The 27132-nt window shown below is 41.5% G+C and overlaps 2 protein-coding genes across 12 annotated transcripts in view; both read left to right on the top strand.

Moving 5' to 3' along the window:
- The window catches only part of LIMS1 (LIM zinc finger domain containing 1), a 98426-nt gene extending 92933 nt beyond the window's left edge, over nucleotides 1-5493 (top strand). For 5 of the 6 annotated variants that reach the window (XM_022599256.3, XM_022599257.3, XM_022599255.3 and 2 more), the window contains exons 9-10: nucleotides 445-520; nucleotides 2821-5493. In XM_022599256.3, the coding sequence (XP_022454964.1) occupies nucleotides 445-520; nucleotides 2821-2935 (191 nt within the window). In that variant the 3' untranslated portion in view covers nucleotides 2936-5493. Of the gene's footprint in view, nucleotides 1-444; nucleotides 521-700; nucleotides 845-2820 lie in introns of all 6 variants that reach the window. The other variant, XM_089922523.1, reaches the window with a different exon arrangement.
- Nucleotides 5494-19737: 14244 nt separating this feature from the next.
- Nucleotides 19738-27132, top strand: part of LOC111187540 (E3 SUMO-protein ligase RanBP2) — a 54621-nt gene continuing 47226 nt past the window's right edge. For 3 of the 6 annotated variants that reach the window (XM_089922513.1, XM_022599308.3, XM_089922516.1), the window contains exons 1-4: nucleotides 19740-19934; nucleotides 24859-24926; nucleotides 26216-26327; nucleotides 26853-27005. In XM_089922513.1, the coding sequence (XP_089778639.1) occupies nucleotides 19863-19934; nucleotides 24859-24926; nucleotides 26216-26327; nucleotides 26853-27005 (405 nt within the window). In that variant the 5' untranslated portion in view covers nucleotides 19740-19862. Of the gene's footprint in view, nucleotides 19935-20233; nucleotides 20316-24858; nucleotides 24927-26215; nucleotides 26328-26852; nucleotides 27006-27132 lie in introns of those variants that run through there. The other 3 variants (XM_089922515.1, XM_089922512.1, XM_089922514.1) reach the window with 3 other exon arrangements.

Raw genomic sequence — 27132 nt, 5'->3', positions numbered from 1 at the left:
ACAGGCTCCTGCAGGCCGGTGAGTCAGCGTCTGGACTTTGTTTTAATTACCTGCTGTGCTAGGAAAGCCGGGCGCGCAGTCACAGCTTGGCAGTTGGGGCGGGGCTGGGGGGCGTCGGCGTGCAGATCTGGTACCTGCCGTTCGGATGCCTCACGGGAGAAGAAAACATGAACCACCAACACGGGTTGAAAAGGCAACGGTGATCTTCCCTAAGGGGAAGCCTACAGTCGTGGGAGACAAATGCAGAGCTGGGGTTGTGTGTTCTGACAACGTGATGAGATAAATTAATGAATAACATCGACTGATCCTGTGAACGTCAGTTAATGGCACTGAGATTTTTAGTGCCCTGTGTGGCTCTTTGGTGAGAAAAGCCCTTGAGGAGGGCGCCCACCCCGGGAGGGGACGGGTGGGTGTGGTGAGTGACTTCCCCATCCTGTCCCCTAGTGGTCTCCGCCCTCAACAAGGCCTGGTGCGTGCACTGCTTCTCCTGCTCCACCTGCAGCGCCAAGTTAACGCTCAAGTAAGTCTGCCCTCGGCTCCCGCGGGCCCCGCGACGAGCGCTTAGGGGACGTTGTTAACAGAGTTTAAAAAGAATGATCTGATGCCTTATTTCTTCTTTCTGTTCAGGCCTTCTAAGAGCAAAGCTTCTTCCTTTAATTGTTCCCTGTTTTCTCCTGTTCCTTCTCTGTCCTGCGCAAAGGGATAAGTTTGTTGAAATTGATCTAAAACCAGTCTGCAAACACTGTTATGAGAAAATGCCAGAAGAATTTAAGAGGCGACTTGCCAAACGGGAGAGAGAAGCAAAGGATAAGGACAAGCAGAAAAAGAAAAAGCCAGTCTGTTTGTAAACTTTTCTATCCCTCTGTCAGCATTTTCACTGCTTTCTCCTTTGGTTAGTCCTTTAGAATATGTTTTCATTCTGTTTTTGTCTCTTGCGTTTTTCGTTACTTTCGGGCATGTATCTGTAGCCACGAGAGGTTGAAATAGAAGCATTTGTCCCATGTAGAGCTGGTCCTTCTGCCTAATTATTAAAGTTCCACACCTTGAGAAGGGTTCACACTTAACACTGGCTTGTACTTCACTTTTGTCCCTGAACCTGTAGACTCTCTCAGCTCGTTTTTTTAATCACAATATGGTATAGATTTCTTTTTTCTTTTTCCAGTGGATTCAAAGGGAAGAATTCTAATCTCCTAATAGATACTGGAAAAGTCTCAAAGTATTCTTGTCTGATAATTGCAGCTTTTAAAATCCTGGTTTTTGGTTTCTTTGCCTAAAATAATATAATTTGATCAATTCCAGTGTTGCATGTTCTAAGTTCTGTATTAAACTGAATCCTCTCAGCATGTTTCCTGTCTAAGCAGAGACCCTCTAAGGTACATAATAAGATACGGCATCTCTGGTGTGTGTATATGTGCTTTCATTCACTGCCCACATGCTGCTGGTTATGAACTCATTTTCTTGATGTTTTCAAACTCAATTGTATTCCTGATTTTTATGGGAAATATTTCAATCTTGGAAATTCTCTTAAATTGCTAGCATGATTGTCCCAGTTCCTTCATAGTACCATTGTGTTCTGAGCTCTAAAAGTTCTTTTATTGTTTAAAATTAAAGAGGAATTAAAATTCAGATATAAGATTAAAACAACGTAAGGTTTGTTTAGCATTATCTCTGGGAGCAGGGATAATTTATTTCTTTCATCAAAAACATGGCGGTTTTAATAGCTTTTGTTCTAAGAAGACTTTGGGAGAACTTTTACCTCAATGGTACTATTTAAATCAAATTGCTAGTTGAAATGTAACATCATGTGAATAACTGTCAGCATTAGGATCTCTGAAAAACAGTAAAAATAATCCCCATGTGGTGCTTTAAAATAAAAGATGTTTCACTTTAAATGTGTGGTCAGGAATTAACTTTGTCATTAATGTTGTTCTTTAAAATTATATCAGCAGATACAATAATATGTCACAGCTGACAGCGTATCACCGGACCTGTCCCAAATTTCACAGAAAATGAGCAAGTTGTAAAATTCTGCATTTGCTCCATTCACAATTAAGGACCCATGATTTCAATGGTGATAAGCGCTCATAACTGTCAGCTGGAGATGTATCACCCATAGCTAGGAGGCCGTCTCAACACCTGTCCACAATTGTTTTACAAGTGAATTGAGAGTGTGTATTGCCCTGGCTTTTTAAAAAGAGTTGAGTTCTCCGTACATACGCCATTCACAGATGTGCCCACAGACCACAGGTCACAGATGTGACCACCTGGTCCACTTGTGCCCTTGAAGAGGGATTTAAAGCTTTCTGTCAGACAGCCAACCAAAATAACCTATATATTATGTTAGATTTTTTCTTACTTAGTAAAATACTAAGTAAGATGATTTTGCCTTCAGTAAAGAGAGGGTCGTTCAAATTACAGAAATACAGTTCTTTGCTTTGAATGACTGTTCTTTAAAGTGCTCTCATGGTACTTTAAAATGTGATTGACTTTAATTACCTGAATTTTATTTACATTATATTCCCTGTATACTTAGCACAGACTAAAATGTATCGATAACATCCATTCTGTATTAGATAGATGTACAAGATCAATTTACAAGGGCAACTTCCCTCAAATGATATTGTGAATTTTTTATGTTTACCGTAATGATTAGAATTGAGATTAGAATCATAGTTTTTTGCTAATACGAATATAGATGTAATATGCATAGTGTCTTCATTTACTTCAGTAAAATTACTGCACGTTATTTGTCTGTCTGTATACAAATGTTGACTACATTTCCACTAATTTCTTTTTTATTATTATTATTGTTATCTTTAGGAATAAGTTTGTGGAGTTTGACATGAAGCCAGTCTGTAAGAAGTGCTATGAGAAATTTCCGTTGGAGCTGAAAAAAAGACTTAAGAAGCTAGCTGAGACCTTAGGAAGGAAGTAACTTCATCTTATTTTTTCTCTTCTCTGCAAAGATAAGAGATGACAACATTGCTTGACCTAATACACCCTTCCTTAAAGCTGTATCACAAAAGAGTTGAGAGTGAAGAAGACCTATTGAATGGTTTTCTTCATCTCCTTTTTCTCATTGAAAAAAGTTTGTGTAATCATATTTAAAACATGGATGAGATGAAAATGTGCCTTTGTTAGTAACCCTTATCAATTTGAAATGGCAACTGTACTTAAGAGCAGAAGAACATGGTTAAGTGTTACATTTTAATTGAGGCCCAAAAAGTTAAATATAACTTGTAAAAATGAAAGTAAGGAGTCAGCTTTTACGTGACTCAGATAAAAATATAAACACTATTTTACTTTGTATTCAAAAGCAAATTAATTGCAACTGCAGTTTGGGAGGATATAAGAAAGAAAAACAACCAACCAGGAGAAACAGACCTTACGGAATCTTAGTGCATTTATCAAACTAGTGGCAAATGAATACACACATTACTAAGATAAGAAGCAAGTATATTCAGAACTACGTGATTTGGGGTTTTGTTGTTAGGGTTATAAACGCCTTAATTACTGTGCTTAGTTTTACATTTTGTTCTCCTTGTGGACTCCTTCACACAGTAGTTATAGCTGATAGTATTCCTTTTTAAATTTTGTGCAAAACAATTTATACTAGGTATCTGAAAATACAGTATACTTTACAATATTGGGGAAATGAAGTATTTTTTAATGTATTACAGCAATTATGCTTCTAAGGTTAAGGTCAAAGATGTAGTCTTAGAATAGGACATGAAATTAAATGTTATGTAGTTTGGAATGTATCACTTTAAAAAAAAGTGAATGTGTATGTGTTGCTCTTATTGCCTTTATAACCAGCTAATATCTATGCTTTATACATAAACGAACTTGCCTTGCCTTAGAAAAATACATACATTAATCAGGAATTCTAGCTGTTTCACACCTTACAAACTAAAAACAAGTGCACTGACTGAGATTTGTAAACTCAAATTCATTTACCACAGCCATGATTATATGTTAAACTTTTTTTCACTTTTTGGGGAAACACATTGAAATTAATTTCTGTAATCTTACTAGAAGAGTAGGATGTTGATGTGTGTTTCAAATTTTTCATTACAAATCTCATAATTAGATTTTATTTCCTATAAGTAGGAGGCATAAATGACACTTTTAAATTGCAAGAGGAATGTTTAAGTATCAATTTTAGGTTAAAAGTGGTGAATTACTTTACTTTGTAAAAAGTTTTATCCTGAAGTTTCTGGACCAGTCTTTCCTGATAAACTTGTATGCAAAGCAAATTTTGTGAACATTTTTTAAATGTTGCTGCTGCTATGTTATCATGTAAAAGAAAATTGCCAAGGTGGACTTAGGAGAAAATTATTGGTTTTTCCAAAAATTGCTGAAATACTGTTTTACCATTAAAAAAAAAATCTCAGGATGCTACCAGTCTGCCATTAAAATATTTGTATGCATGTATTTTTTAAACATTTGTGCATGCACTTTACAGAGTAAACTGTATTTCAGTTAATTTATAACCAATTGCTTTATTTTTTAGTGTTCTTTTAGAGTTCAAAGAATTATCAGTGATTGAAGATAATCAATATATAGTTTAAGACTGTGCTTAGAGGTCTGAAGCTGTCTTTGCGTTTGACAGCAAGAATCAGGATCCCTTCAGCGTGCCTTTGTCAGCTAATATACGACCAGCAACAAAAATCTTCAAAGTATTTATTAAAAACTATACTGTGGATGCAGGCAGAATGGTGCGGGGTTTTCAGCCTGGGGGTCTCGATGCCAAATTCCTAAATGCTCTCCCACCAGAAATTCGGAGCAGAAGGCGCCCATTTGCCTGTGTTTCTAATCACTGGGAAGAGGCATGGGCTGAACTGCTGCTCGGTTCACGTCTCTCCTGTAGCAGAGGTCCCACTGCTCACCCCTCTCATAAAATACGAGTTCGTATTTCCTGCAAGTCTGCCTCATTAAGCCTCCAAGGCTGTGGGGTGTTTTATCCAGACACACACCTTCTCCGCTGTAGGGGACACAGAGTCCTCACTCGTCGGGGGGGAGGAAGGGCTGAACAGTTGTCAGTGGACGGGAGGACGGACTTGCTTACTTCACGGTGTTTCGCACGGCTTCCTCTGGCCGGAGAGAAACTCAGGCTAGTGAGCGAATCTTGGCTTAAAATCCTACAAGGCCGTTTGAAATAATTCACTGTTTACCACTTCTAGGTGGTCTTTTTCTTATCAAGCCTAAGATAATTGGGAAGACGTTTGGATACAAGTCAAACGTTCTTTGGATCATGTTCAAAGCCTTATTAACATTGTAACTGATGGTAGATCATTTTGCCTCATTTATTTGCCAAACTAGCAATTTCTAAATTAAGGAAATTTTGAGGTCGGCTTACAGCATTGTTATTGTATTTCATTTTAGATTGTAAGCTCAGTGGCAGGGACACTATTTCAATAATTGTGTTTTCATATAGCAACCAGTGCAGTATACTCTTGGTGCTTAATAAATGTTCATAATTGTTAAAAATAACTGTTGTGTTTTGCTTAACTTGAATGGCTTTGAGACATGGAACCATGAGAATATAGGACTAGTGCTTAAGAAAGCTGTTTTGGAAACAACCTAAGCGTCCATCGACGGATGAATGAATGAAAAAATGTGGTCTATATAACAATGGAATATTATTCAGCCAGAAATGAGACGGGAATCTTGCCACTTATGACAACGTGGATAGGACAACTATGCTAAGCGAAATAAGTCAGAGAAAGACAAATACTGTATGATCTCACTTATATGTGGAACCATTTTTTAAAAACCCCAATAATCATAAAGCAAGAATCATAAAAAAAAACAACAGATAGGTGGTTGTCAGAGGTGGGGTGGGAGGGTGGAGGTGGGCAAAATGGGTGAAGAGGGTCAAGAGATACAAGCTTCCAGTTATAAAATAAACAATTCATAGGGGCATCATGTACAGCATGGTGACTATAGTTATTAATACTGAGTTGCACGTTTGAAAGTTGCTAAAAGAATAGATCTTAAAAGTTCTCATCATAAGAAAAAAATGTTAAAACTGCATGGTGGGGACTTCCCTGGTGGCGCAGTGGTTAAGAATCCGCCTGCCAATGCAGGGGACACGGGTTCGAGCCCTGGTCCGGGATGATCCCACATGCCGCGGAGCAACTAAGCCCGTGTGCCACAGCTACTGAGCCTGCACTCTGGAGCCTGTGAGCCACAACAACTGAGCCCGCATGCTGCATTACGGAAGCCCACGCACCTAGAGTCCATGCTCTGCAATAAGAGAAGCCACCGCAATGAGAGGCCCGCTCACCGCAACTAGAGAAAACCTGCGCACAGCAACGAAGACCCAATGCAGCCAAAAATAAATAAAATAAATTAATTTTTTAAAAATTCCGGGAAAAGAAAACTGCATGGTGACAGATGTTAACTAGACATTGTGATCATTTTGCAATGTGTACAAATATGGAATCATTACGTTGTACACCTGAAACTAACTTGATGTTATAGGTCAGTTACACTTCAATTTTAAAAAGAGTTCCACGTTTTTTTCTTTTAAAGCCATTTTAAACTTTTACTTGTATGTAGTTTTTTTCTGGAAAACAGTTTAAGTGGTACGATATCTAAAACCATGTAAAAATGTCAATCAGACTCTGTGCATTCACAGGGCAGCCACCTTGTAGGTAACACCGTGTTATTTAATCCTGACAATCCCCCAGGGCTGTGAAGTCAAGGAGGCCCTTTGAGCTTGCACGGCAAGACGTGGCGTGTCCAGAACCTGAACCCAGGTGGTTCCTGTGCTTCCGAGCTCGTGCACATTTCTACCCTGTTACTTGGTGGATGTCTGTGTGTGTGAAAAATTCAAGTCTTCTTGAGTATATCACAGAAACATTCATGTATACGAATAAAAGCAAATGGGCTGATTGCTGTACATAAGGCAAATCTGAGAACCATGTAGGCTGCTGGTGGAGTCTTCCCACCGTTCACCCTGAATTCTGAGCTGCTTCAGTTCTTTATCTTCACACGCTTCAGCTGCCCCGTGCTCTTGGGGCTCTATCGTTCCCTCCTCCCCTCCTCAAATGTCTGACCTGAGTCCCGCACGCCGTGTCCTCCCCTGGGCAGGTGCAGGCCTTGGCTTCCTCCTGCCCAAGAAAGAGAGACCGGCGATTACAGCACAGCATGGGGGGAAGCATAAGGTTCTGCAAGGTCACACGGGCAGCACCCCGCAGGTGGCGGGGGAGGGTCTCCTGGAGCTGGATCTTGAAAGAATAAATACCCACTAGCCCGGCCTGGGAGCAGGGGCCCTGGCCCTCTTCCAGCTCCCATGTCCTCCATTTTCCCACTGCCCTTAGTGGCATCACCATCCCTCCAGGCTCCCAGGCTAAGGTCGAGTTGCCGTCTGTTCTCCCCTCCCCCACCCCTCCCATCCCCACAGCTAAGGACCCCAAAGTCCAGCCGTTCAGCTGCACAAGGTCCCAGAGCCCTTCTTCCTCCCAGCTGGCGCCCTGGCTGGCTCCACGCTTTCCTCACTCTGCTCTGACCTCCAAGCAGCCATCACTCGACCCCCCTTGTTTACCAGCCTCATTAGGCTCACCGAACAAGCAGGTCCCAACCTATTGCTGAGTCTGTTTTCTCCCAATGGCCATGCCCATCACGCAGGACTATCTTTTCCAGACCTTCACCTGCCCTCCTGAGATCCATATACCCTCCTCACTTTTGAGACTCACATCAAATTCACCCCATTTTTTAAACCTTTCCTGACTTCCTCAAGCAAAACTAGTCACTGTCCTTTGCTCCCCAAATCCTCTGCTCACACCTCTGATTCAGTAGCTGTTTTGAGCACTTGTATGTACTGGTTTGTGTTCCTGCCAGAAGGATGGCTCCCAACGGAAGGACTCGTTTTGTCCTTGTACCCTTGCCACTCACAGGAGGAGCTCGGCGATTGCTGGGTACTTGGCAAAGCACGTTCCACCCTGAGCAGCTTCCAGCATTCCACAAAGCTATCAGAACTTCTAGAGCTCAGAAGCAGCAGCGCCCATGGCCCCCAACTGGCCCTGGGACACTTACGTGCTACGGCAGACCATGTTGCCTCTTCATTTTCATTCATCTCAAGGTATTTTCTAATTTCCCTTGTGATGTCTTGGCTCATTGGTTATTTAGAAGTATGCTGTTAATTTGCACATATCTGTAAATTTCTCAAATTCCGCTCTGTAGTTGATTTCTAATTTCATTCCACTGTTGTGGGAAAACATACTTCGTGTGTATCATTTCCATTTTTTTGCACTTATTGAGGTTTATCTTATGCCTTAGCATATGGTCTATGCTGGAGAATGTTCCATGTGCACTTGAGAGGCACGTGTATTCTGCTGTTGTTGGGTGGAGTTGTCAATAGATGTCGTTTAGGTCTAGTTTGTTTAGGGTATTGTTAAAGTCCTCTCTTTCCTTGGTGATCTCTGTCTAGTGGATCTGTCCTCTATTTTTAAAATATATTTGATGACAAAGGAAAAATTATAACACTGTTCAGTGGCATTTACAGTTCATGTACATGTAATATAAGACATCTACAACATAAAGGGTGGAAGGTAAAGCTATCTATATGGCCATAAAGTTTATACATTCTACTTGAAATGGTGAAGTATTCGTTCTGAGTACTCTGTGAATAATTATCTATATTGGAAGCCCTAGAGCCACCATTTAAAAAACAACTATACAAAGAGATATATTCAAAAACAATAGATAAATCAAAACGGAATGAGAATATTATTATACAAAATAAATAACCAAAAAGAAGGCAGAAAAGAGTAAACAGAGGAATTAAAAATGGAATAAACAGAATCCAAATAATAAAATAGGAGACATAGATCTAAACATCAATAATTACGTTAAATATAAATGGACTAAACGTAACAATTAAAAGACATTGTCAGAGTGGATAAACAATACCTAACTATATGTTGAACAAGAAACTAGCTTTAGCTTTTCTTGTCATTTTATAATGACATACATACATCAGAAGTAAAGGGATGAAAAAGAAATATAGAAACTTTAACCAAAAGAGCTAGAGTGGCCATATTAGTATCAGACAAAGTAGATTTCAGAGCAAAGAAGATCATCGGGGATAAAGAAGGACATCACACAATAATAAAGGGTCAATTCACCAAGAAGACACAACTATCCTAAATGTGTTTGCATCTAACGCCAGAGCTTCAAAATTCATGAAGCAAAAACTGACAGAACTAAAGGGAGGGATAGACAAATCCAAAATTATAGCTGAAGACTTCAATACTCCTCCCTCAGTAACTGACATAATTAGGAGACAGAAAATCAATAGTGACACAGACCGAACAGGACCATCAACCCAGTGGATCTAACAGACATTTGTGGAACACTCCACCCATCAACAGCAGAATACACATCCTTTTAAAGTGCACGTGGTAGATTCACCAAGGTAGACTATATCTTGGGTCATAAAACAAACCTTATCCATTTAAAAATAGTAACTAAAATCATGTAAAGTTAGTCCTCTGATCTTAGTGCAAGTAGACCAGGAGTCGATAAGACCAACATAACAAGAGGATCTCTAAACACTTGGAGGTTAAACAACAGACTTCTAAATAATCAATGGATCAAAGAGAGAAAGTCAAGGGAAATTAGAAAATGTCCATATCCCTCATGAACTTAAATGCAGAATCCTCAAGAAAAATTAGCAAATTGAATTGAGTAGTATATAAAAGGTTAATACAAACTCATCCATGAAAAGTCATGAAATTCTGTAAAATGCTGTACCATAGATGAAACTTGAAAACATAAGGCTAAGTCAAATAAGCCAGGCACAAAAGGACGAATAATGTATGATTCCCATTCTATGAGGTTCCTAGAATAGGCAAATTCATTAGAGACATAGAGTAGAGGGTACCAGGGGATGGGGATGGGGGGATGGGGAGTTACTGTTTAATGGGTACAGCGTTTCTGTTTGGAATGATTAAAAAACTTTAGGAGATGGATAGTGGTGATGGCTGTACAACACTGTGAATGTATTTAATGCCATTGACTTATACACTAAAACATCGTTAAAATGGTAAATTTGATGTTCTGTGTATTTTACCACGATAAAGAAACAAGCCACGGAGCAACTAAGCCCGTGCGCCACAACTACTGAGCCTGTGCTCTAGAGCCCGCAAGCCACAACTACTGAGCCCGTGCGCCACAACTACTGAAGTCCGCACGCCTAGAGCCCGTGCTCCGCAACAAGAGAAGCCACCGCAATGAGAAGCCCACGCACCGCAACGAAAAGTAGCCCCCACTCGCCGCAACTAGAGAAAGACCACGCTCAGCAACAAAGGCCCAATGCAGCCAAAATATAAAATAAATAACTTAAAAAAAGCAATATCAAAAAATAAAAAATTATAAAATAGATAACCAACAAGGACCGACTGTATAGCACAGGAAATACTGCTCAATATTCTGTAATAACCTAAATGGGAAAAGAATTTGAAAAAGAATAGATACATGTATATGTAGAACTGAATCACTTTGCTGTACACCAGAAGCTGGCTCAACATTGTTAATCAACTACGCTCCAATATAAAATAAAATATTAAAAAACCCAAAAACATACAATCTAACTTATGGACTGTGTTGATAGCTAACTTTTATTTAAGAAAGGTTTCCTACTTTACCAAATGAAATGTCAAAAGAAATTTTATAGGCTGTTGGCTATGCTGTATTTTTAAATAATTATACTGTTTCAAAATATGGTATACCAATTGTCAAAACAAACTTTGCATTTTCTATATTTTACTTCTGTCTCAAAATACACCTGTGCTTCCTTTTTATTTATGTATTTTTTTTACGGTACGCGGGCCTCTCGCTGTTGGTTGCGTCCTCTCCCGTTGCGGAGCACAGCCTCCGGACGCGCAGGCTCAGCGGCCATGGCTCACGGGCCCAGCCGCTCCGTGGCATGTGGGATCTTCCCGGACCGGGGCACGAACCCGTGTCCCCTGCCTCGGCAGGCGGACTCTCAACCACTGCGCCACCAGGGAAGCCCCTGTGCTTCCTTTTTTAAAAATAAAATACATTATGAAAAACAAATCATACTTAAAAGTCTGACCCAGAATGTGAAGCTTAATTGACTGCTGCTGCTCATTATGGAAAGAATAAAATGTTCTCTCTCTCTCTCTACCTTTTTTTTTCTTAATTAATTAATTTACTTTTGGCTGCGTTGGGTCTTCGTTGCTGCACGCGGGCTTTCTCTAGTTGCAGCGAGCTGGGGCTACTCTTTGTTGCAGTGCGCGGGCTTCTCACTGCGGTGGCTTCTCTTGTTGTGGAGCACGGGCTCTAGGCACACAGGCTTCAGTAGTTGTGGCACGCGGGCTCAGTAGTTGGGGCACGCAGGCTCTAGAGCGCAGGCTCAGTAGTTGTGGCGCATGGGCTTAGTTGCTCCGCGGCAATGTGGGATCCTCCCGGACCAGGGACCAAACCTGCATCCCCTGCATTGGCAGGTGGACTCTTAACCACTGCGCCACCAGGGAAGTCCCTCTCTATCTTTAAAAAAAAAAAGAAACAAGCAAAACACGACACCACCGTGTGGGGTATATCCTGGGAATTCAAGGAAGGCCTAACATTCTAAAATCCAATGTAATCAGATTAACAACTTAAAACATTACATGATCGTATCAACTAATACAGACAAAGCATTCGACATATTTCAATGTCCATTCATGATAAAGACTGTCAGCAAACCAGGAATAAAAGGAAATCTCCTTAAGTTGATAAAGGCATCTACAAAAAACCTATAGCTAACATTGTACTTATTGGTGAAAGTCTTTCTCCTTAAGACTGGAAACAAGGAAATATGTCCTCGCTCACCTGTCTCATTCAAACTTCTACTAAAATTCCTAGACCATGCTGTAAGGCGAGAGAAAGAAATAAAAGGCATACAGATTGGATAACATGATTGTCTATGTGTAAAATCCCAAGTAACCTACAAAAAAAATGTTTAAAAACTCCTTGAATTAATAGGCGGGTTTTAACAATGTCACAGGATACAAGGTCAACAGACAAAAATCAATTGTATTTCTCTATATGAGCAATGTACAATTGTAAGCTGATATCTAAAAAATAACATTTACATCAGCTCTATGAAAAATGAAATAGCTATAACCTAACAAAACATGTCAGGATGTGTATACTTAAAACCACAAAACACTGATGAAACTGAAGACCTTGAATAACCATGCAGTGGACTGGAAGACATGGTAGAGATGGTGATTCTCTCTGCCCTAGTCTACAGATTGAACATGTGTACAATCAAGTTCCTGCAGAATATTTTATAGATACAGAAAATGTGACTGTAGAATGGATGTGGAAAGGCAGAGGAACTAGAACATAACAATTCTGACAAAGAAGTGTAAAGTTGGAAGAATCACACTACTTGATTTTAAGACGTATATAAAGCTGCAACAATCAAGACAGTGAGGTATCTGTAAAAAGTTCGATGCATAAATCAATGAAACAAAAGGGAGAGTCCAGATACAGATGCTAACATGGTCATTTGATTTCTATAAAGGGGCCATAGCAATTTAATGGAAAAGGTTACTGCTATAGCAATTAGACATCCATAGGCAAAAAGGCTCTTGACAAAAACCTTCCACTTAGTGAAAAAATTAACTCAAAGTGGGTCATACATCTAAATATAAAGTGTAAGACAGAAGAAAACCTTCATGACCAGGGGTCATAAGTCCTTAGATGTGACAGCAAAAGCATGATTCAGAAAACAAAAGAATTGCTAAGCTGCACTTTATCAAAATCAAAAAATGTCTGCCTTGTGGAAGACACTGTTGAGAGAATGAAATAAACTATAGACTAGGAGAAAATGTTTCCCAGTTACATGTCTGACAGAGGACTTGCAGTCAGAATACATAAAGTCCACTCAAAACTCAACAGTGAGACAACTGTTGATGAAAATTCAATTAACAATCAAGGTAAGAAGAAAAAAAAGGAATTTTATTCGAGCCAAACTGAGGATTATAACCTGGGAAGCCGACTCTCGGAAGATCTGAGGACTGTTCTACCTGTTAGATGTCGAAGGCACAGTCATAAACAGTTTCCAAGACAAAGGATCGTAAATCAAAATGACTTACTTATTTTGCATAAAGTTCACCGAGGATACATAGCCCAGGTGCAAGTCACCATGACCCCCTGCAGAGCTGGGAAAGAACACGATTCTTTTAAGAAGTCACATTGCTAGCTCAGAAGAAAGGAAAAAGGAAAGCTCTTTACCTTGGAGCAGGCACTCCCATCTTTGAGGAGGTCTGGTTAATGTGTAATGCAGATGCACACTGCTCATTAGGGAGGGAGGGGGAAAGCCCAGGGGACACAGACAGAGAACTTGATGTTTAAATTTTCTTGTCCTGCCTTAAAATGTAGATTTTATTTCATCACAACAAACAACCGGATTAAAATATGGGCAACAAGTAAAACACAGAGTTTACCAAACAAGATATATGGCTGGCAAATATGCCTATGAAAAAATGTCCAGCAATATCACCTGTGAGGGGCTAAAACAGAACGATGACAAATTCTGCTACACACTTTTTAGAATGGCTTAAACTTAAAAATGCTGGCAATACCAAGTGATGACAAGGGTGCCCAGCAACCAGATCCTTCACGTACTTCTGATGGGAATGCAGCATTGAGCCGGCCACTCTGTCAGCTTGGCAGCTTCTTATAAAGCTATACATAACACCCACTATAGGACCTAACAGTCCCACTCCTGAGTCTTTTTTTTTTTTTTTAATCCACTGGAAGTTTTATTTCTTTAGGATTTTATCCCAACCAGTCGTTTAAAAACCAAGTAACACAGCCCTGCGGGGTAGGGACTGGGGACTGCACCTCCCTCCTCACCATGGACAGCAGTGGGAAAGAGGGAGGGGATGGGACAGGTGGCTATAGCAAGACAGCAGCAGCAGTAACGGGGGCAGCTACCCCCCCAGAGCCAGCGCCCTCCTCTCCTAGGCCCTGGCTAGAGCCTCTATGGCTTGGGGTGGGCGGTGGGTAGAACCCACCCCAGGCCCTCCCCCATCCCTCCTCAGCCTCCTTGGGGCTCAACCCATTTCTTCCGGCAGGAGACTGAGGCACACAGAGAAGAGGGCGTGGGAGAGGTGGATGCTGGAAAGGCAAGGAGGTGGCACGAAGGAGGTGAGAGGCTTGGGCGAGACTCTGGCTTGGAGGCCTGAGTCTTTCTTTAGAGGACTTATAAACAAAGTTTTCCTTAAAGGGCCAGAGAGTAAATATTTTAGGCTTATAGGACATAGGTCTCAGTCACAACTAACTACTCTGTCACAGCACAAAACAGCCATAAGACACCACATAAACGAATGGTCATGGTCGTGTTGCAGAAAAATTTTATTTGCAAAAACAGGCAGCCAGGGACTTCCCTGGTGGCGCAGTGGTTAAGAATCTGCCTGCCAATGCAGGGGACATGGGTTCGAGCCCTGATCCGGGAAGATCCCACATGCCGCGGAACAACTAAGCCCGTGCGCCACAACTACTGAGCCTGCGCTCTAGAGCCCACGAGCCACAACTACTGAGCCTGCGTGTCAACAACTACTGAAGCCCGCGCGCCTAGAGCCCGTGCTCCACAACAAGAGGAGCCACCGCAATAAGAAGCCCGCGCACCGCAACGAAGAGTAGCCCCCACTCACCGCAACGAGAGAAAGCCAGCACGCAGCAACGAAGACCCAACTCAGCCAAAAACAAACAAATTAATTTATTAAAAAAAAAAACAGGCAGCCAGTCCACACACAGGTCATAGTTTGCAAACCCTTGCCTTAGAGAAATGAAAACTTGTGTTAATTGAAGAAAAAACTGGTAAAAAAATGTTTACAGCAGCTCTCTTCACGACCACCAGAAACTGGCAACAACCCACATGCCCTACAACTGGTCAATGGATAACCCTGTGGTCCGTTCACCTGTGGAATGTTACTCAGCAATGAAAAAGAATGAACTATTGAGGATGCAAAAACTTGGATGAATTTCAAAGGCATTATGCTGAGTGAACAAAGCCAGTGTGAAGACACACAGTATGATTCCATCCATAAGACACTCTTGAGAAGACAAAACTATAGTGCGGGGAGCGATCACTGCTGGGAGGGTGTGATTCTAAAGCAGCCGTGTGAGTCAGTTTGGGGAATGATGGAGTTGTTCTGTATCCCGACTGTGGTAGTCATTACATGAATCTATGCATGCCTTAAAATTCATGAAACTATACACCCCCCAATGGGCAATTTTTCTATGTGATTATCTACCAAAAAATACCAACGTCAGTTTTCCCTAATAAGACAGTAATCATCACTTAGGTGCGTTCATTTCTTCACCACCTAATCCCTCAACTGTTTGCAGGCTGCTTTTTGCCTGCACCATTTCTTTCAAAAATCAACTTATAGGAAACAAGTCTAAAGAGTTTTCCTCAGTCATCATTCCTGATCTTTTTGCAGCATTTTACACTGTTGATTATTCTCTCCTTAAAGCTCTTTGTTTTAGCTTCTGGGACGCTGTAGTTTTTGGGTTTTCTGTCAGCCACACTGACTGCTACAGGTAGTATCTATTTTCCAATACAACTTGTTCCTTTCTAAGTTTGACGTCAATAGAACTATGAGAGCTTTGCCGTCCAACACACCAGACACACATGGCAATTGAACACTTGAAATGTAGCTGGTCCTCCTGAGGAATTGGATTTTTAGTTAATTTTAATTAATTTAAAATTTAAAACTTGCTATTCAATTCAATTATTGGTAACTTCTAAGTATGTTCGGAACAACTTGGGTATATGAATCTATCTTTTCAACCCTAAATTTTATGAAATCTAAACACAGATTCAATTTCCACAGATCAAATTTTGAACGCTTGGTACAAAGAAAAGAATGTAAGATAGCTTATTAACAATTTGCTCATATTAATTGCATGCTGAAATTATAATGTTTTAAATATACTGGGTTGAATAAAAGGCTATTCAAATGAATTTCTCCTTTTCCTTCTTATTTTTTAAAGTGCGGCTTCTAGAAAATTTTAAAATCCATGTTGGGTCACATTATATTAGACAGCACTGATTTAGGGACTTCAATTTCCAGAGACACATACATACAAACACACATGTGCGTGCATATACATACATATATATGTATACGCATATAGATGTACACATACAAATGCATATACATACGTGTGTGTATACACATTTCTTAATTTATGATTTGTGCAAGCTCTGCCTGCATGATCCCAGGCAGGGTTGTGCTATCATGTGAGAGCTCTAAATCCTTCCTCAGCTCATGGGTGAAAGATCCATTTCTGCACCTGTAAGGCAGTTTAGGTTGTACAGACATTGAGAGTAGCATGTACAAAAGCCTCTGTTTTTACAGATGTGATGAAAGCAAAAGTTTTAAAATGAAAACTTAATTTTGTCCAAGAACAAAAGATAGCATCGGTGGCAACGTGCAGTCCTGTTGGTTCCTCCTGTTTCTGAGGTTCTCTATGAACATTTTAACCTCGTCGTGTCTACTAAGTTCAAAAGTCATGAGAAAAAAATAAAGAGAAAAAAAAAGAGAAAAACAAAAAAAATGTCATGAGAATATTCCCAGTGCTACCTACGAGTAGTTTAGGATTACTGTGGAATCATACAAAATAAGAGCGCTGAGAAAATGATGGGAGGAACTGACGGTATGAGGGATTCTGAAGAAAGAAAGAGTCATGTGATTACATGAAAGACAAGGTGTCTGCCAGGGATGATAAGCAGCCGCAGAGGACAGGTGGACTTGAGGAGATGAAAAAGCTCCTGATTTTGATCAGCATCAATGCTGGATGCCTGTCAGTTCAATTAATTCAGAAGTTGAGGACTCAGATTAATCAGGTAAAACTGTGGCTGATGAAAGACGTCGTAAGTCAGTTATTTCTATGGATTCAACTCTCATTTGAATTAAATTTGCAATGCATCAACATGAGTGATGCAGCCATTAGAGTGGAATCCATCCCACCGGTAAGGTGGTCCTCGTAGAGAACATTACAGTTAGCTGTGTGATTTGGGGGAAGGATAATTACTTGTGAGAACAAGTTGGGATGGATCTGGTCCATGCTGGGAAAAGATGTGGGCTAGGATGGACATCTTCCTGGAGAAGAATGTCTATTTTTAAAGCCCAGCAGGACAGACTCATCCTCCCATTTGGTGAAAACTTAAGTTTCAAAGCTTAATAAATGTATTTAAGAAAAGCCTCTTGAGTGCCTCAAGGTTTTCTCTTTGGCTTACTCCTTTTCAATATATTCTAGTAAAACAGATTAAAGGTAGTAATTTTACCAGGTGTGCTTGGCAAAGTTGCTTTCCTGTCCACTCCTTTGGTTTCCTTATCTGTCGACTTGAGCATAATAACAAACAACATTACCTTCACGAAGTTGTTGGAAGCATCAAATGAGTCAATACACGTGAAGCTGTTGGGCTGCACCCCGCAGGCCTACAAGCCCTGTGCTTGCCCAGCTTCAAGACAGAAGAGCCCGGAGTCAGCAACAGAGACATCGATGGTTTAATGGATGGGGGAGCTTACACGTCTGAAGCAAGATCCTGGAGCAACACCCCACTGTGTGCAGTGGACCGAGGGCAGGACAGGGTGGCGTCTTCACTTCCTCGGGGAAAGAGAGATTACCAGTTATAGGGGAACTGACTTCAGGTGGGCTCATTAGTTACCAGGGAAACCAGTAGAGGGGGCAGGCCCCTCACCACTCCCTTGATAAGCTGTCATTAGCTGGGACCTGGGGCAAGTGCTGGGTGGGCCAAAGGTTCGTTTGGTTTTTTCCATAAGGTGCCTCTAGCAGCACTTAGTGGTCTTTAACTTCATTCGAAACAATTTTGTTAGACTGTATGTGACAGCTGTCATATCAGCGTGCATTTAAAAAAAGACTTATCAAAATTGGTGAATTTTTGTGTAGCCATTTTAATATTGAAGATGGAAGGAAAAAAGCATTTTCGGTATATTATGCTCTATTATTTCAAGAAAGGTAAAAACACAACCGGAAAAAAAACCACACACACACACAACCGAATTGCAAAAAAGGATTTGTGCAGTGTATGGACAAGGTGCTGTGACTGATCAAACGTGTCAAAAGTGGTTTGTGAAGTTTCGTGCTGGAGATCTCTCGCTGGACGATGCTCCATGGTCAGGTAGACCAGTTGAAGTTGATGGCGATCAAATCGAAACAATAATTAAGAACAATCAATGTTACACCACGCGGGAGACAGCCGACATACTCAAAATATCCAAATCAAGCATTGAAAATCGTTTGCACCTGATTGGTTATGTTCATCACTTTGATGTTTGGGTTCCACATAAGTTAAGCGAAGAAAACCTTGACCATATTTTCACACGTGATTCTCTACTGAAACATAATAAAAAGGTTCCATTTTTAAAACCGATTGCGATGGGCGATGAAAAGTGGATATGTACAACAATGTGGAACGGAAGAGATTGTGGGGCAAGCAAAATGAACCATGACCAACCACACCAAAGGCCAGTTTTCATTCAAAGAAGGTGGTGGTGTGTCTATAGTGGGATTGGAAGGGAGTCCTCTATTATGAGCTTCTTCCGGAAAACCAAACAATTAATTCCAACAAGTACTGCTCCCAAGTAGACCAACTGAAAACAGCACTAGACGAAAAGCGTCCGGATTAGTCAACAGAAAACACATAATCTTCCATCAGGATAACGCAAGACTGCGTGTTTCTCTGATGACCAGGCAAAAAAAAAAAAAAAACTGTTACAGCTTGGCTGGGAAGTTCTGATTCATCTACCATATTCACCAGACATTGCGCCTAGGGATTTCCATTGATTTCGGTCTTTAGAAAATTCTCTTAATGGAAAAAAATTCAGTTCCCTGAAAGACTGTAAAAGGCACCTGGAACAGTTCTTTGCTCAAAAAGATAAAAAGTTTTGGTAAGATGGGATTACGAAGTTGCCTGAAAAATGGCAGAAGGTAGTGGAACAAAAGGGTGAATACGTTGTTCAATGTAGTTCTTGGCGAAAACGAAAAATGTGTCTTTTATTTTTACTTAAAAAACGGAAGGCACTTTTGGCCCACCCAATACTAGGAAGATCAACTACCCAAGGTAGGCTCTTCCAAACCAGCCACCCTTATTCACATCCAATACGATTGAAATAAAACAGAACCAGAATGTTCTGTTTTATTTTCCCTCTTTATAAAGGCAATAATTGCTCATTGTGGAAAATTTGGAAAAATTGAAAAATCAAAAAGGATAGGCTGTAAGAGGCCAGCTTAGTTCCATGTGTTGGATAAAACTGCTTTAAGTCTATAAAAAAAGGATCAAAATTATCCATAACCATAAATTCTAAACTCCCTGTATACACGGATGTGATCTTTTTAATCCTAAAACCTACTGAAAACATTTTATGAAACTTGTTTTAAGCTAAGACCTAAAAATTCAAACTCCGAAAACGAGCGCTTTGACGCACACGATTGGCGCCGAAGAGTGACGTCGGCACCGGGTACACCCCGTCCGCCTCCAGCGCCTGTGGGGCGGTCTATTCACGGACGTTGCTTCTCGCGGCCCGCGTAGTCGCTATGCACTTTCTGCCGCGTCACACAGCCCGCGAGCTTCTTATTTCCGCGCCGCGCAAGCGCAGTCACCTCCGCGCGCCGGCGCCCACGGGCCTGCGCGGCGCACAGGGCTGACGCGACACGCACGCACGCACGCACACTCGCAGGCACGTCGGCCTCTCGCCGGCGACGGCGCTGCGTCACAGAGCTTTGGGCGCCGCGCTCCCGAGACTGCGGCCACTGCGGCCTAGGCGCTGGCGTCCCGCGCGCGAACCCTGGTCGGCGGCGCTATGAGGCGCAACAAGGCCGACGTGGAGCGGTATATCGCCTCGGTGCAGGGCTCCGCCCCGTCTCTCCGGGAGGTGAGCGGGCCGGGGCGCGCGGCCTCCAGGCGGGCCCGCGGGCGGCGGCGCCATGGTTCGCGCTGAGGCGCGGGCGGGGAGGCGGCGGGGCGGGCGGCGGGCGTTGGCGCTTTCTCTTCCTTCTCCTCCTTTTTTTTTCTCCTCCGCTTCCTCTCCTCTTCGTCTCCGGCGCCCGGGCGGCCAGGGAGGCGGCCCCGCTGCGCCCACGGCCCGGGCTCCGCGCCGAGGCCCGGCCGACCTGCCGCCCCTCACACCTCGCCGCTCCTCACAGCTGCTTTTACCGGCATTTTGTTTTTCAGCGGAGCCCTGGTGGGGTCTGAATTTTCTCCCGGGCCTTGTGTCTGGGGCAGATTCTGTGGCCTTCCGGCGACGCCTCTCAAGGTACTTTTCCTCCTTGGAGGCAGATAGCGAGCTGGGTGCACCGTGGATCCGACAGTCGCTGGTCGGGTCCCTGGTTGCTGTCCGGGGTCGAATCGCAGCTCTGCCATGCACACGCTGTGGGGTTTGAGGTCGGTGTAGCTTACTTCATTAGTAGGGCGGCGTTAGGGTATTGACAGGAGTTTTAGGGGGGTCTTCGTTAAACATTGAGGGCAGTGCTCGGCGCGTTTGGTGAGCCCTCAGATGTGGCTGTTAAAGGGACGGTCGTTGAAGGTGTTCTGGGCAGGGGCCTATGCGAATAAAGATGCGTGAGAAAGTTAAAAACCGAAAACCGAGTGACAGGAATATAATGGCACCGTAACTGTGTCTTTAACCACATACTAGGTGTATGTCGTGTTACTGCCGACGACCCTGTGGATATTGAGACCTGGAGAGATGAAAGATACTTGTCCTGGGGACGCAGGTGGCTCGGCAGGATTTTGGCAGTGGGTGTGGTTTAGTTTCTTTTAGGACCAGTGGAGTGGCGGACAGCCCATCCCTCCGGAGGAGGGGACCAGGTGCCTACGTACAGATTGTAATTCCCAACTGCTGGCGTACTCATGAATACAAATGTGGTACCAGAGCCTAAACCAGAACCTCACTGAACGTTTCTGTACCCCTGAAAACGGTGTAACTTTTTTTTCTAAAGCAAGTTGAGAGCTTTTATGAAATTCTAAGTGGGGACCCTGGCTCTCAAAAGAGTAAGAACCACTGTCTAGACAGGAGTTAGAATGTTCTCTGAACTAAGGAACTTTTCTGTCAAATAAATAAGGGTGGGGACAAAACTTTAAGGGTTGGTTATTACTCTCACCTCTTTTACATTTATAAAAGAGTATTTTGAGCAGATGTTTTTCTTCAGACAAGGAGAAATCATTGATTTTAGAACCTGGGGCCTTCAGTGGAATATTGACTAGCAAAGTGCGTAACTTTGGAACATGTGACAGTAATTCTGTAAACTTGGGTCTCAGTGAAATGACGAAACAGGGTGCTGTGGACAGGTTGGGAGGGAGATGGTGGAGTGAGCAGAGACAGCAGCTGTGAAGAGTAGGAAGAGATTGGTATCTACTTGGTACCCAGTTTGGCAGAGACTGGCCATGTGTGAACAGACCAGGCTTTCCAGGATGTCCAAGTTCTAGGTGCCGTGATGGGTCCATAGTCTCCCATCTTCCCAGGCTTCCACTGTGCTTTCATTTGTTCACCTCATCTTTTGTTCTGCCATTTTCTACTCCTTTACATCTGTTTTTGTTCTTGTTGAAAATGTCACTTAACGTTTCTTCAATTTTTTTTTCCAGATGGCTTCTATTTAGTTTTCCTAGTTTTCTGTCTAGTTGGCTTTTTATTCCACACCCCTGATTTCCTGCTCCTTAGAGGCAACTTGACAGCTCTTAGGTGTTTGTTCTACCCTTAACATCTGTATTTCATACTTCTGAATAACATACATATGTACAGTTGACCCTTGAACAACACGGGTTTGAACAGCACAGGTCCACTTAAATGTGGGTTTATTTTCAATAAATATGTACTAGAGTACTACGCGATCCACGGTTGGTTGAATCTTAGGATGTGGAAACTTGGGTATGGAGGAACCGAGTGTGTACACAGAGGGCCGACTGTATGTATATGTGGGTCTTGAACTGGGTAGAGGGTCAGTGCCCCTAACCCTTGCTTTGTTCGAGGGTCGACTGTACTTTTATTTCTTTATCTCCTTTTCCTCATTTTAGACACCTTCTACTGGCTTTCACCTTTCATCCAGACCGGTCCACAGATGTATTTACTTTTCCCCTCCTTTTTTCAGTTCTGTTCTTGTAAATTTTAGTTAAGTGAATATCTAGTGTTTATATAATTACGGTAAGGTAAATATTTTTGCATTCAAGTCACCTTTATTGTGTAGTTTTATTTTTCCTAGAGTAAATAATAATTGCTCTAATTTTTTGGTTGGTTTAATTTCCTACGATGTATTCCTTTTTTAAAAAAATTATTTATTTTTGGCTGCATTGGGTCTTTGTTGTTGCGTGCGGGCTTTCTCTGGTTGCAGCGAGCGGGGAGCTACTCTTTGTTGCGGTATGTGGGCTTCTCATTGCTGTGGAGCCCGCGGGCTCAGTAGTTGTGGCTCGCAGGCTCTAGAGCGCAGGCTCAGCAGTTGTGGCGCACGGGCCTATTTGCTCTGCGGCATGTGGGATCTTCCCGGACCAGGGCTCAAACCCGTGTCCCCTGCGTTGGCAGGTGGATTCTTACCACTGTGCCACCAGGGAAGCCTGGGTGTTGGATATTGTCACATGCTTTTTTTCTTTTGGTGGCATTTGAGATGATCTTGTGGTTTATTTCTTTTGCACTTTTAATGTGATGGATATACTTGTGTTATGCTTTTGGCAGGTGTACTGGACCCAGCTCTGCCTCCCCAAGGTGTAGAGGGGAGGGAGGTGAGTGGCACTGAGGGCTTTCCACTCACTCTACTTTTCATATCCGTTTATGTGCCAGACCTGAGTCATGCTTAACATGGTCCTCCTTGTCAGTTGATCCTCTCAAGTCATTTCCCCTTAGCTGTTGTTTGACTAGGTTAGTGAGAATCTTGGTCGTTAATTTGTAAATCTCTAATTAGATGATAAGGCATCTGACTACCTTAAGAGACTCATAGTTACTCTGCTGTTTATTTACCTTCATTGAATTTCTTTACTCTGACATTGAATGTACTGGGCAGAAATCACATCACATCAATACCTACAGTTGCCTTTGTTCTTTTTTTTTTTTTTTTTTTCTTTTTGCGGTACGCGGGCCTCTCACTGTTGCGACCCCTCCCGTTGCGGGACACAGGCTCCGGACGCGCAGGCTCAGCGGCCATGGCTCACGGGCCCAGCCGCACCGCGGCATGTGGGATCCTCCCGGACCTGGGCACGAACCCGCGTCCACTGCATTGGCAGGCGGACTCTCTACCACTGCGCCACCAGGGAAGCCCTGCCTTTGTTTAAATTAAGCAGTGAGACTCCTCACGGCTGCCCCAGTTGGAGAGATGCATTCTGGTTTTAGTCACAGGCTAGACCATAGTATGCAAGGGGCAGATGAAGTAAAGTTGTAGAGCTGGGCAGGTGCCGTGTCATGCTAGTCTTTGGTGAGAAATATGGGTATTTTCAAAATGTAATGAAAGCCATAAAAGGATTTAAAATTTTAAAGAAAGGCACAATGTGGTTTGTCTTATGTTTTGGCGAATTAATTTTGCGAGGGAAACAGGAAGGAATTAGTCGTTTTGGTAGTCCCAGAGAGAGGTCATAGCAGGCTTGTACTTCGGTAGTAGCAGTAGAGATGCAGAAAAATGGATGGATTGAGGTAACACAGAAGGTAGAACTGACAGGTCTTAATATTTTACACATAAGTTTAGAGCTCAGGAGAGCTGAGAGCCAGAGATACACATTTGAGAGTCAGCGTAGTCATGGGTGAGATGGATTATGTATCCCAGATGAGATGCTCTGAGAGGGAAGAGGACTTAGGACCGACTCCTGGGGCTCTGCGAGTTGGACAGGCACAGCGTTAGGGTGCCTGTGCTTCATGGGCTGAATCTGATTGTAGCCTTGTGAAAATGCAGGGCACTGTACATAATTGGTGAAATACTGTAAAATAGCACTGTCTCCTGCCTCTGTGCTTGTCACCCTTCCTGAACTGCAGCCTTCGTGCCTGAAGACAGAGACTTAATTTCCTGCCCATTCCCCAGTGCACAGAATGGTGCCTGGTGAATAGCAGGCACAGCAAACAAATCTAACACCTGTATTTTTAGGAATAAAATCAATAAAAGAAAACATTGCTTTGTAGGCTGCTTTTTCACTTAGTATATGTTGATTTTTGTTTTTCTGTGTCCTTATATAGCTTTCAAAAATAAGATGCTTGATGGCTGTGTACTTCTATCACATGTGTGTAACATCATCTGGTGTGTCTCAGCAGGCTGGATTTCGGAGCTTATAGAAATAAAAGAGCCAGGGTGTGGACTTGGATTATTACCAGAAGAGTTCAATTTTTATTTCTGCCTCTTTAGCTCCTTGAGTGTAGAATAATGATCTGTGGAGCCGTCAATAACTGGACCAGGGAATCCCCAGTGCCTTAATGGGTCTGAAGTACTTTGGTACTCTCCCCATAAAGGCTTACACACGGCAGGAGAAGTGAAGTCTGTCGTGTACCTCTCCTCCCCTAGAAAAGTGGGCTTCTGTCTGTTTACTTATCTGTAAAGTGAGAGAGGGGCACCACACGGTTTCTAAGGTTTCTTGCTGATATAAATTCTTAATTTCTGATGTCATCTTGTCTTGATGTTCTTAAATTTATTTTTTTGTTTCATGAAAATTAGAAAACATGGACTCAGGACTTTTAGAACATGTGGATTTCTACAGGCAGTTTTTTTTTAATCTTTTAAGTGAACAAAAATCAAATATATTAATATTAACCTCACTAGGACAGATTTTAGCTCTTGTGAAAAATATGCAGAATTCAAAATATGATAAATAAAAGAGTTCTTAATTTTTTTTAGAAGTCAATGAAAGGATTCTATTTTGCAAAGCTGTATTACGAAGCTAAAGAATATGATCTTGCTAAAAAGTAAGTACCAAACTGTAAACATGCCTTAATTTTCTACAACCAGTGCTTTAACCTCATGTTCTTCTTTGACATGGATAAATACACGTTTTTTTAGCAGTTCTTCCTAAGTATGTCCTGGAAATAAGGGATTCATCACTCAGATTGGTGATAAGAACTAGTCTGGATTCCATCTGCAGGTTGAGTCTAGAATGATACTTTCTGCATGCCTGCTGCTTATTTACACCCAGGGCAAGAAATCGTTTGGCATTAAATTTTCGCTGAAGATTGTCCTGGGTTAGAATAAAAGAGAACCATGCCTATATCTTAATTTCTTCCTGGTTAGATATCTGCTACTTTTATCAGCTGGAAAAAAATGGCAGTGAATACAAAATTAAACTAATTCCTGGGCAGGAGAATAGCTTGTGTAAAAGATCTTTAATTGACTGGATAGGTGATCCTGTGAGGCTTTGTCTCACCATAGAGCCAAGAAGCTTGGTGGTCTGATTTCCTGATTTATAGTGACTTAAAGCTGGAAACTCTGAGGGAGCCAGGCTATTAAAGGCATTGATGGGAAGATGAAAAATCTGATAAGGAAAGTGTTAGCGCCTTTATTTAACTGGCAGCATTGGGCCTGTTAACCCTGTTCCTTATTAATATGACACTTTTTCCTCCAGTGTTGATCTTTGGTCTAATATCTCCTGTGATAACATTCACTGGACCTAGAATATGCTTATTTTTAGTTGTCACTTGAGTTAAAGAATGGAAGTCACCGGCATTTGGTGGTGTAGTGAGTGATTTTTCTTCTGTGCTGTTTTAGCTGGGTACAGTCCCGTTAGATGTTATTTTCTTGTTTAAAAGGTGAATACGTTCTCTTAGTTGTTATTTGGAAATTGTTGCTCTTTAGTGTTTTGCATTATGATAGTTTAAAGATTTATTGTAATCACTTTCGAATGTCTGTGCAAAACTTAGTGCTATTCCCAAAGTGTAATAATAGAAAAAAAGTAATTTATGTGTTCATTTCTTAAGAATGGGTAGCACTAGAAAAAAAAATTTGGTAAATGTACCATTTAATGGTAAAATGAGTATGTTGTCAACTTTGTACATGTGTTTGTGTTTAAGTATTATTTCTATCTGTGGATGCTTTTCAGTTATCTGCATATTCTACTTTAAATAGTGGTAGTCAAGAATTAGAATAACAATATAAATTAGTTTAGTGGTTGCTTGGCTTAAGATATTCTTTCAGCAGTTAAATGCAGTTCTAAATGTGATAATTTAAAGATTGTTTTTATATTATTATTATTTTTAAACAGATATATATCTACATACATTAACGTACAAGAAAGGGATCCCAAAGCTCACAGATTTCTCGGCCTTCTTTATGAAGTGGAGGAAAACAGAGAGAAAGCAGTTGAATGTTACAAGGTAAACTATATAAGATTAAAACGTAGCCTTCGCATAGCCAAACACACATAATGCCCAGGTTAATTGATGTAGTAAATAATTCACATATATTTTATGGATGTCTTGACAACAAGCACTGGTATCATCGTACTATTAAGTGAAACAGCTTGAAACAGGTTTTGAAGTACTTAGCCCAAAGAATACTGTATTTTATCATTAAGAGATTAGCAATTGTAAAAGAAGATTAACACCTATAAATTTCAAGTTTACCACGATCAGAAATGCTGTTCTTATGTGTGTGGTTCCCTCCCTCCCTTCCTTTTCTTTTTTGCGTTTACCAAATAAAAAGATAATTTTTTTAAATTCATCTTCAGAAAACTTGCACTTTTTTTTTTTTACTTGCAGACACTTTAACAGCCTTGAAATAACATGCTGTCATTTAGAAATAGAGTTTTAATAGAGTCACTTGATAAATTTTTAATTCTTGTGTATGAGTGTATGGACTTTAGGAATCCTACTAATTTCTTAATTCTTTTTTGATATCAGCGTTCAGTGGAATTAAACCCAACACAAAAAGATCTTGTGTTGAAGATTGCAGAATTGCTCTGTAAAAATGATGTTAGTGATGGAAGAGCTAAATACTGGGTTGAAAGAGCAGCTAAACTTTTTCCAGGAAGTCCTGCAATTTATAAACTAAAGGTAAAAAATTAAGCAAAAGAAAGCATATAATAAAAGCAGTTGGGGAAAACTTAAGACACAGCTATTTCTAATATTTGGAGTTTAAATGATTTCAGTAGTAACCTTTAAACCGGTGTGTGTGGGGATG

The sequence above is a fragment of the Delphinapterus leucas genome, chromosome 13 (genome assembly GCF_059928025.1).
Source record: "Delphinapterus leucas isolate spDelLeu-1000000601 "Yukka" chromosome 13, BTC_Dleu_Yukka2, whole genome shotgun sequence".
Classification (NCBI taxonomy): domain Eukaryota; kingdom Metazoa; phylum Chordata; class Mammalia; order Artiodactyla; family Monodontidae; genus Delphinapterus; species Delphinapterus leucas.
This window is presented reverse-complemented; position numbering and strand designations above follow the sequence as displayed.